Consider the following 12,137-nt stretch of genomic DNA (forward strand, 5'->3'; position numbering starts at 1 on the left):
TTGTAAAGTGGAACTGTTGCCCTTTTTATAGGTCTATATCACTGAAGCATGCCGACGAAGACACCAAGCAACACACCCCAACCGCTCACATTATACTGACAAATTCATACACAAAAATAAGTTCATATTGTTTTTTGCCGAAAACCAAACTCACAAGGAAGTTGTAAACTCACATGGCAAGCAATTAAGCGCTAATGAACGCTAAGAAATTATTGGATATAAAGTAAAACACAACACATTGCTTGATATGAAACGCATCCGCAACACCAAGATCAATGCCTGGATGAAACGCAGTTATTACGCAAACGTTTATTAAAACCAAGACGTTGTTTACAACCGTTAATATCTTATTAAAACATAGAGCGACAGCGATTTGAAATCGTTTATTCTATCACTAGACAGATAAACATTCTTTATTTCTCAAACTCAAATACTATCATAGGTAAATTCTGAAAATAGACGTTAGATTGCATTGTCTTTAATCTCTCTGGTTAATATCTTACTTATTGGATAGAAAATACTAAATAGTTACTACATGAGCAACATTTTACTTTTGTTGTGTAGAATATTGGTGAAATTGAAAACCTTGTCATGTTGTTCACATTAAATACGTTAATATGCCACCTGGCATTGATATGTCCAATCCAATTTGTATAAATCAAGTACTATAACTCTTTATAACGTCACCGCTTGTCCTTCAGAAATGCATGGTCTTCAATGACATTCACAAATAAAGTTGTAATGGTAACAGGTACATAGTTTGTATAGTGAGCTGTAGTTGTAATGGTAACAGGTAGATCGTTTGTGTAGTGAGCAGTAGTTGTAATGGTAACAGGTACATAGTTTGTATAGTGAGCAGTAGTTGTAATGGTAACAGGTAGATCGTTTGGGTAGTGAGCAGTAGTTGTAATGGTAACAGGTAGATCGTTTGTATAGTGAGCAGTAGTTGTAATGGTAACAGGTAGATCGTTTGTGTAGTGAGCTGTAGTTGTAATGGTAACAGGTAGATCGTTTGTGTAGTGAGCTGTAGTTGTAATGGTAACAGGTAGATCGTTTGTGTAGTGAGCTGTAGTTGTAATGGTAACAGGTAGATCGTTTGTGTAGTGAGCAGTAGTTGTAATGGTAACAGGTAATCGTTTGTATGTGAGCTATTGTATGGTAACAGGTAGATCGTTTGTATAGTGAGCAGTAGTTGTAATGGTAACAGGTAGATCGTTTGTATAGTGAGCAGTAGTTGTAATGGTAACAGGTAGATCGTTTGTGTAGTGAGCTGTAGTTGTAATGGTAACAGGTAGATAGTTTGTATAGTGAGCTGTAGTTGTAATGGTAACAGGTAGATCGTTTGTGTAGTGAGCAGTAGTTGTAATGGTAACAGGTAGATCGTTTGTATAGTGAGCAGTAGTTGTAATGGTAACAGGTACAGTAGTTGTAATGGTAACAGGTAGATCGTTTGTATAGTGAGCAGTAGTTGTAATGGTAACAGGTAGATCGTTTGTATAGTGAGCTGTAGTTGTAATGGTAACAGGTAGATCGTTTGTATAGTGAGCAGTAGTTGTAATGGTAACAGGTAGATCGTTTGTATAGTGAGCAGTAGTTGTAATGGTAACAGGTAGATCGTTTGTGTAGTGAGCAGTAGTTGTAATGGTAACAGGTACATAGTTTGTATAGTGAGCAGTAGTTGTAATGGTAACAGGTAGATCGTTTGTATAGTGAGCAGTAGTTGTAATGGTAACAGGTAGATCGTTTGTATAGAGAGCAGTAGTTTGTAATGGTAACAGGTAGATCGTTTGTATAGTGAGCAGTAGTTGTAATGGTAACAGGTACATAGTTTGTATAGTGAGCAGTAGTTGTAATGGTAACAGGTACATAGTTTGTATAGTGAGCAGTAGTTGTAATGGTAACAGGTAGATCGTTTGTATAGTGATGGCAGTAGTTGTAATGGTAACAGGTACATAGTTTGTATAGTGAGCTGTAGTTGTAATGGTAACAGGTAGATCGTTTGTGTAGTGAGCAGTAGTTTGTAATGGTAACAGGTAGATCGTTTGTGTAGTGAGCAGTAGTTGTAATGGTAACAGGTAGATCGTTTGTGTAGTGAGCAGTAGTTGTAATGGTAACAGGTAGATCGTTTGTGTGTGTAGTAGTGTAATGGTAACAGGTACATAGTTTGTATAGTGAGCAGTAGTTGTAATGGTAGAACAGGTAGTAATGGTCGTAGATGTTTGTAGTGAGCAGTAGTTGTAATGGTAACAGGTAGATCGTTTGTGTAGTGAGCAGTAGTTGTAATGGTAACAGGTAGATCGTTTGTGTAGTGAGCTGTAGTTGTAATGGTAACAGGTAGATCGTTTGTGTAGTGAGCTGTAGTTGTAATGGTAACAGGTAGATCGTTTGTGTAGTGAGCTGTAGTTGTAATGGTAACAGGTAGATCGTTGTTGTAGTAAGTTGTAATGTTTGTAACAGTAGTTGTAATGTTGTAGATAGTTTGTATAGTGAGCAGTAGTTGTAATGGTAACAGGTAGATCGTTTGTTGTAGTGAGCAGTAGTTGTAATGGTAACAGGTAGATCGTTTGATAGTAGTGAGTAGTAGTTTGTAAGTAGTTGTAATAACAGGTAGATCGTTTGTATAGTGAGCAGTAGTTGTAATGGTAACAGGTAGATCGTTTGTATAGTGAGCAGTAGTTGTAATGGTAACAGGTAGATCGTTTGTATAGTGAGCAGTAGTTGTAATGGTAACAGGTAGATCGTTTGTGTAGTGAGCTGTAGTTGTAATGGTAACAGGTAGATAGTTTGTATAGTGAGCAGTAGTTGTAATGGTAACAGGTAGATCGTTTGTATAGTGAGCAGTAGTTGTAATGGTAACAGGTAGATCGTTTGTATAGTGAGCAGTAGTTGTAATGGTAACAGGTAGATCGTTTGTATAGTGAGCAGTAGTTGTAATGGTAACAGGTAGATCGTTTGTATAGTGAGCAGTAGTTGTAATGGTAACAGGTAGATCGTTTGTGTAGTGAGCTGTAGTTGTAATGGTAACAGGTAGATCGTTTGTATAGTGAGCAGTAGTTGTAATGGTAACAGGTAGATCGTTTGTATAGTGAGCAGTAGTTGTAATGGTAACAGGTAGATCGTTTGTGTAGTGAGCTGTAGTTGTAATGGTAACAGGTAGATCGTTTGTATAGTGAGCAGTAGTTGTAATGGTAACAGGTAGATCGTTTGTATAGTGAGCAGTAGTTGTAATGGTAACAGGTACATAGTTTGTATAGTGAGCTGTAGTTGTAATGGTAACAGGTACATAGTTTGTATAGTGAGCTGTAGTTGTAATGGTAACAGGTAGATCGTTTGTGTAGTGAGCTGTAGTTGTAATGGTAACAGGTAGATCGTTTGTGTAGTGAGCAGTAGTTGTAATGGTAACAGGTACATAGTTTGTATAGTGAGCTGTAGTTGTAATGGTAACAGGTAGATCGTTTGTGTAGTGAGCAGTAGTTGTAATGGTAACAGGTAGATCGTTTGTATAGTGAGCAGTAGTTGTAATGGTAACAGGTACATAGTTTGTATAGTGAGCTGTAGTTGTAATGGTAACAGGTAGATCGTTTGTGTAGTGAGCAGTAGTTGTAATGGTAACAGGTACATAGTTTGTATAGTGAGCTGTAGTTGTAATGGTAACAGGTAGATCGTTTGTGTAGTGAGCAGTAGTTGTAATGGTAACAGGTAGATCGTTTGTATAGTGAGCAGTAGTTGTAATGGTAACAGGTAGATCGTTTGTATAGTGAGCAGTAGTTTGTAATGGTAACAGGTAGATCGTTTGTATAGTGGCATAGTGGTGTAGTTGGTGACAGTAGTTGTAATGGTAACAGGTAGATCGTTTGTGTAGTGAGCAGTAGTTGTAATGGTAACAGGTACATAGTTTGTGTATAGTGAGCAGTAGTTGTAATGGTAACAGGTAGATCGTTTGTATAGTGAGCTGTAGTTGTAATGGTAACAGGTAGATCGTTTGTGTAGTGAGCTGTAGTTGTAATGGTAACAGGTAGATCGTTTGTATAGTGAGCTGTAGTTGTAATGGTAACAGGTAGATCGTTTGTGTAGTGAGCTGTAGTTGTAATGGTAACAGGTAGATCGTTTGTGTAGTGAGCAGTAGTTGTCTGTTTGGCCTATGGCATTGTGCGTCGTGTACCACCATTACTGGAGCCGTATATAGAATGGACACAATGGTTCGGTGTAAAGAATAATTAACAGTTCGTTATAACGATACAACTGGGAGTTTTGTTTGCGTTGAATATCCCTTTAATGATACCACCTTTCAAATCATACTTTGTCGTAATAATTTTAACATTTAGTTACTTCCAAATATAGAAATAATTTTATTAATTTTCAAACCTCGGTTTTCGAGCAAAGGACATTGGATGCATGCGTGTGTTGGAATCGTTTAGGTATGTTCCGGACTACAATATCGCATTCTCTTAATATGTTACCAAGGGAACAGCTACAGAGTGAGCACGCACAAACTTGATATATAATCTAATTGGAAGCTATTCACTTATTTTACGAATAAGCACGTTGTTCGGTAATTAACTTACCGACTGTCCACTTCAATACATTATTGTCCGAAGCATTAATGTGTCCAATGAAAATGGAGAATACAATGTCTCAAGGCCACGGGAAAGTAAAATCACGTAAGCTGACCAATTTACGTAAATGCAAGAATAAACCTATAGTTTTCTAATATCGATAACATTAATGAATAAAGTACACCTGGTCGACCGAATTTCGATAACTTTTATGCTAGAAAATGAAATCTGACATCATTGATATACTTAGTTGACCGAATATCGATATCATAATTGCGTGGATAAATATGTATGTAGTTGGACTAATACCATAATATAAATGCATCAATATATGAACATAGTTGATCGATCAATTATCACATCAATGCATTACTATACCGAATGAGATTACAAGTGGACATGTTTTGGGGCTTTTTTTCACTCTCAAATCTAGAGCGTTGAGATTTGGCCGCGTTTTCTTACAATGCTGTGGTTACACTTTATATCTACCAAGGGAATATTTATGACGACGAGCAGAAATCTCGAAGGCCCGAGTAACACTCAGTAGTACCTCAAATTAATAAGATAGCGCCAGAGTTAGGAGAATACGCGTTTGTATAAATATTTATGTCGGGTTCATATAAGTTATGTACGATGATTCGAGCCGGCTTGTCTTATCTCCGACATGTATCTGACAAGGCACGTGCGCCTCGGGACACATCCTCTCTGGTACCGTAACTGCTCACTATCTCCACCCTACATCTATCGGGGCTCTTCTGTCTACGTTACGTGCAAACTGATCCAACACGCATCCTTTATATTAGCTTCCTTCTCAACAGTCTCTGTGACATCATGTGAATCACAACATTACATCAGCAATTTGCTTGACAGCGGCCAGATACTGAACTGCATTGTCAATACATGTAAACATCACATATATATTTATACATGGCTATATTATTTCAAATCATCACTTTGAAGAAAACCAGTATATTTTACCAGGAGCTTGCATTTGATAAAACATCAAAGGACACGTCATGCATTAAAGACACACGTGATATAACAGTTGTGACAGTCGTATTGTACCATACGTCATCAATATATATACGGCGTACATGCGTCTCGTGTCATACGTCACGTGATCAATACAAACACGCAGACGTTTTAATTGTATTACATGTACACCTTACACAATTGTAAGACACATAATTTTATCATAACATAAAGGTACTATACTATAACGTACGTGTAGTCTATATAGGCAATAGAAGAGAATGTCGCATGATGATAAAAGCGTCTCATATTCCACACACGCCGTGTTATAGTATTAGACGTCATTAGATATTTTGAGACGAAACATCACAGTAATAGACCTGTCACAATATCGTGATAGGACTCACGTATTTAGTATCTATACGCCACTTTGTCCATACTCGTAATGACAAATCATCAGCCTATATCCTAGCTGAACTCCCCGGTGTACGGAGCAGCTCCCGAGGAGCTAATCCAATCACTATCTTTGCACTGATTAGATCGATGCTTATTTACCGACAAGGGTGTCAAACATCAATTCTTTATTAATGGCGGTGACCGAATACATCAACAGCTTCTATCACACTGCTAAATATAGCCCGTTAACATTATATCGATCTCGATTTGACAGTTACCGCATCATGCACAAACGGTAATGCTTGACACACGTGCATTTGTAAGGCTGTCGCCAATCAACAGGTGTCTAGTATTCTCTTCATTAAGATACACAATAATCTGGGAAAATACGTGACGGGGACATCTAGTCCATATTACGCTGTCAGCCGCTGAAGCCTGTATGGCCTACACTGGTTACTGACACCCTCCGTCAGTGTTAGAGCTATCGTACCAAGGTAGACACACCAGTTTGTATATGACAGCAGGAGTATAACGTGTCTTTTACCTGCTCCAACTATGATTGTAGCGAATGACTACACATGAGTGTTTTGAAAGTTTTTTTTTTACAATAGCAGTAAGAGAATGGCGACTGCCTTCCACTCGAGGACTAATGTGAACCATATGATTAGCGTGGAGCTTGTATAAACAGGGGTAATTATTGATGGTGTGCTTATCATTATTGTCCAGTTCCTCCGCTGGAATATTAACGCCAATCTGGACCATCCACACTACAAAGATAACAGCTGTTCACAATGGTAAGTACCCACACACTTATTTTACCAAGGGTTTTATACTGATTTCTCTAACTTTGTATGTATATGTATATTCATAGTCTATTCACAGACAGCGGAAAAGTAACATTCGTCTATCAAAACAAATCATCACAGGGACTTCGCAAGATCTCTTAGACCGTGGAGCTATATAATTATACGTATATGCTTAAAATACTCAAGAATGAGTGTCCGACAGCTAGTCTTCAAAAATGATTATTCCGAATGCCTAACATAATTCTTAGGCTCGTAAACGTCTAATGTTCAGTTCTATACTCGCAATCTTGTTTATATTTGCAAGCACACTGTGAGACATAACAACTGTACTACAATACATGTAAACTACACCACATCCTCGATACTCCAGGGGTTACTAATACTACAGTAAAATTAACCCCTGGAATATCGACTAGGACTACACCGGTATATAAATGTATAGCCGTCCTTGTATATGCCTGTATCCTACCTATAACATCACACCGGTATGTAACTGTACCACCACACCGGTATATAGCTGTATCACCATACCGGTATGTAACTCTACCACCACACCGGTATATAAATGTACCATCACACCGGTATATAACTGTACCACCACACCGGTATATAACTGTACCACCACACCGGTATATAACTGTACCACCACACCGGTATATAACTGTACCATTACACCGGTATGTAACTGTACCATCACACCGGTATATAACTGTACCATCACACCGGTATATAACTGTACCATCACACCGGTATATAACTGTACCACCACACCGGTATATAAACTGTACCATTACACCAGGTATGTAACTGTACCACCACACCGGTATGTAACGTACCATCACTCCGGTATTGTAACTGTACCACACACCGGTATATAAACTGTACCCACCACACCGGTATATAAATGTAACTGTTACCATACACCACGGTATATGAAACTGTACCACCACACCGGTATATAAACTGTACCATTACACCGGTATATAACTGTACCATCACACCGGTATATAACTGTACCATCACACCGGTATATAACTGTACCATCACACCGGTATATAACTGTACCATCACACCGGTATATAACTGTACCACCACACCGGTATGTAACTGTACCACCGGTATATAACTGTACCATTACACCGGTATATCACTGTACCATGACACACCGGTATATAACTGTAACCATCACACCGGTATGTAACTGTACCTTTACACGGTATATAACTGTACCATACCACAATACCGGTATATAACTGTACCATCACACCGGTATAGTAAATGTACCACAAACACCGGTATATAAATGTACCATCACACCGGTATATAACTGTACCATCACACCGGTATATAACTGTACCACCACACCGGTATATAACTGTACCATTACACCGGTATATAACTGTACCATCACACCGGTATATAACTGTACCATCACACCGGTATGTAACTGTACCATTTCACCGGTATATAACTGTACCATCACACCGGTATATAACTGTACCATCACACCGGTATATAACTGTACCACCACACCGGTATATAACTGTACCATTACACCGGTATATAACTGTACCATCACACCGGTATATAACTGTACCATCACACCGGTATATAACTGTACCATCACACCGGTATATAACTGTACCATCACACCGGTATATTTAACTGTACCCATTCACACCGGTATATAAATGTACCACATCACACCGGTATGTAACTGTACCATTCACATCGGTATATAAACTGTACCACACACACAGGTATATAACTGTACCATTACACCGGTATATAACTGTACCACACAACACCGGTATATAAACTGTACCACCACACCGGTATATAACTGTACTCGAGTAACCACACACCGGTATATAACTGTACCACAACACCGGTATATAAATGTACCACCAACTTGTAACAACACCGGTATATAACTGTACCATTACACCGGTATATAACTGTACCACCACACCGGTTATATATAACTGTACCACCACACCGGTATATAACTGTACCACCACACCGGTATATAACTGTACCACAACACCGGTATATAAATGTACCACAACACCGGTATATAACTGTACCACAACACCGGTATATAACTGTACCACCACACCGGTATATAACTGTACCACCACACCGGTATATAACTGTACCATTACACCGGTATATAAATGTACCACAACACCGGTATATAACTGTACCACAACACCGGTATATAACTGTACCACAACACCGGTATATAACTGTACCACCACACCGGTATATAACTGTACCACCACACCGGTATATAACTGTACCACCACACCGGTATATAACTGTACCACCACACACCGGTATATAACTGTACCACCACACCGGTAATATTAACTGTACCACCCACACCGGTATATAACTGTACCACCACACCGGTATAATAACTGTACCATCACACCGGTATATGTAACTGTACCACCACACCGGTATATAACTGTACCACATACAGCGGTATATAAATGTACCACCACACCGGTATATAACTGTTACCATTACATAACCGGTATATAACTGTACCATCACACCGGTATGTAACTGTACTTACATAGTGGTATATAACTCTACCACAACCGGTATGTAACTGTACCACCACACCGGTATATAACTGTACCACCACACCGGTATGTAACTGTATACCACCACACCGGTATATAACTGTACCACCACAACCGGTATATAACTGTACCATACACCGGTATATAACTGTACCACACCACACCGGTATATAACTGTACCACCACTTCCACACTGGTATATAACTGTACCACCAACACCGGTATGTAACTGTACCATCACACACCGGTATATAACTGTACCAACACACGGTATATAACTGTATCCACCACAACCGGTATATAACTGTACCATCACACCGGTATGTAACTGTACCACCACAAAACCGGTATGAAACATGTACCACCACACCGGTATATAACTGTACCACCACACCGGTATATAACTGTACCACCACACCGGTATATAACTGTACCACCACACCGGTATATAACTGTACCACAACACCGGTATGTAACTGTTACCACCACACCGGTATATAACTGTACCACCACACCGGTATATAACTGTACCATCACACCGGTATGTAACTGTACCACCACAACGGTTATATAACTGTACCACAACACCGGTATATATAACTGTACCATACACCGGTATATAACTGTGTACATCACACCGGTATATAACTGTACCATTCACACCAGGTATATAACTGTACCACAACACCGGTATATAACTGTACCATCACACCGGTATATAATCTGTACCATCACACCGGTATATAACTGTACCACCACACCGGTATATAATGTACCATACACCGGTATATAACTGTACCATTACAACCGGTATAATAACTGTACCATCACACCGGTATTATAAACTGTACCATCACACACGGTATGTAACTGTACCACAACACCGGTATATACTGTACACCCGGTTATGTATATATGGTACCACACACCGGTATATAACTGTACCATTACACCGGTATATAATTTACCACTCCGATTATCTTACTGTACTACCAACACCGGTATATAACTGTACCACAAAACCGGTATTAAACTGTACCATCACACCGGTATATAACTGTACACTACACACCGGTATGTAACTTTACCCACACCGGTATGTAACTGTACCACCACACCGGTATGTAACTGTACCACAACACCGGTATGTAACTGTACCACAACACCGGTATGTAACTGTATCATCACACCGGTATGTAACTGTACCACCACACCGGTATGTAACTGTACCACAACACCGGTATATAACTGTACCATACACACCGGTATGTAACTGTACCATCACACCACACCGGTATAACTGTACCACCACACCGGTATATAACTGTACCATCACACCGGTATATAAACTGTACCATCACACCGGTATGTAATACTGTACCATTACACCGGTATATAACTGTACCATCACACCGGTATGTAACTCTACCACCACACCGGTATATAACTGTACCACCACACCGGTATATAACTGTAACCATTAACACAGCGGTATATAACTGTACCACCACACTGGTATATGTATGTACCTCAACACCGGTATGTAACCACACACCGGGTATAACTGTACCACCACACACCGGTATATAACTGTACCATTCACACGGTATATAACTGTACCACCACATCACCCGGTATATAACTGTACCACAACACCGGTATGTAACTGTACCACCACACCGGTATATAACTGTACCACAACACCGGTATATAAACACGGTATGTACCATCACACCGGTATATAACTGTACCACCACACCGGTATGTAACTGTACCCACCACACTGGTATGTAACTGTACCACCACACCGGTATATAACTGTAACCACCGACACACCCGGTATATAACTGTACCATTACACCGGTATATATAACTGTACCACCACACCGGTATATAACTGTACCATCACACCGGTATGTAACTGCTACCACCACACCGGTATATAACTGTACCCATTACACTGGTATATAACTGTACCACCAACACCGGTATATAACTGTACCACCACTGTATTAACTTTACACCAACCGGTATATGTAACTGTACCATCACACCGGTATATAACTGTACCACACACACTGGTATATAACTGTACCATCACACCGGTATGTAAACTTACCCAACTGTACATCACACGCTATATACACACCGGTATATAAACTGTACCACCACACCGGTAACTGTACCATACACTGGTATATTTAACACCACACCGGTATGTAACTGTACCACCACACCGGTAAGTAACTGTACCATCCACCGGTATATAACTGTACCACACACACCGGTATATAACTGTACCACCACACCGGTATATAACTGTACCACCACACCGGTATTTAACTGTAACCACACACTGGTATATAACTGTACCATCACACTGGTATGTAACTGTACCACCACACCGGTATGTAACTGTATCATCACATCGGTATGTAACTGTACCATCACACCGGTATAATAACTGTACCACCACACCGGTATATAACTGTACCACCACACCGGTATATAACTGTACCATTCACACGGTATATAACTGTACCACACACCGTATGTAACTGTACCACCACACCGTATATAACTGTACCATCCACATCTACACCGGTATATAAATGTACCACCACACCGGTATATAACTGTACCATCACACCGGTATGTAACTGTACCACCACACCGGTATATAACTGTACCACCACCACACCGGTATGTAACTGTACCACCACACTGGTATGTAACTGTACCATCACAACGGTATATAACTGTACCACCACACCGGTATATAACTGTACCATCACACCGGTATGTAACTGTAC

General features: G+C 39.8%; 2 protein-coding genes across 10 annotated transcripts in view; one reads left to right on the forward strand and one right to left on the reverse strand.

Moving 5' to 3' along the window:
* Positions 1 to 683: 683 nt before the first annotated feature.
* On the reverse strand, positions 684 to 4,168 carry LOC138324250 (mucin-4-like). The gene is made up of 2 exons (XM_069269328.1): positions 2,198 to 4,168; positions 684 to 1,148 (listed from the first exon to the last, which is right to left on the reverse strand). The coding sequence occupies exons 1-2, from the start codon at positions 4,166 to 4,168 to the stop codon at positions 684 to 686; spliced, it is 2,436 nt and encodes an 811-aa protein (XP_069125429.1).
* A 1,494-nt stretch (positions 4,169 to 5,662) lies between these two features.
* Positions 5,663 to 12,137, forward strand: part of LOC138322788 (calmodulin-like) — a 33,719-nt gene continuing 27,244 nt past the window's right edge. Inside the window, exon 1 of one of the 9 annotated variants that reach the window (XM_069266886.1) lies at positions 5,663 to 6,718. In XM_069266886.1, the coding sequence (XP_069122987.1) occupies positions 6,716 to 6,718 (3 nt within the window). In that variant the 5' untranslated portion in view covers positions 5,663 to 6,715. The remainder of the gene's footprint in view (positions 6,719 to 12,137) is intronic. The other 8 variants (XM_069266894.1, XM_069266887.1, XM_069266888.1 and 5 more) reach the window with 8 other exon arrangements.

This window comes from Argopecten irradians, chromosome 5, assembly GCF_041381155.1.
Source record: "Argopecten irradians isolate NY chromosome 5, Ai_NY, whole genome shotgun sequence".
NCBI lineage: Eukaryota > Metazoa > Mollusca > Bivalvia > Pectinida > Pectinidae > Argopecten > Argopecten irradians.

Bases quoted from the DNA above. Each gene is read 5' to 3' on its own strand.
- LOC138324250 (XM_069269328.1), bottom strand. From the start codon at position 4,168: ATGGTGGTACACGACGCACAATGCCATAGGCCAAACAGACAACTACTG. The intron at 1,149-2,197 runs GTTCTACCATTA...ACCATACAATAG, and splicing joins ATCTACGACCATTACTACCT to CTCACATACAAACGATTACC.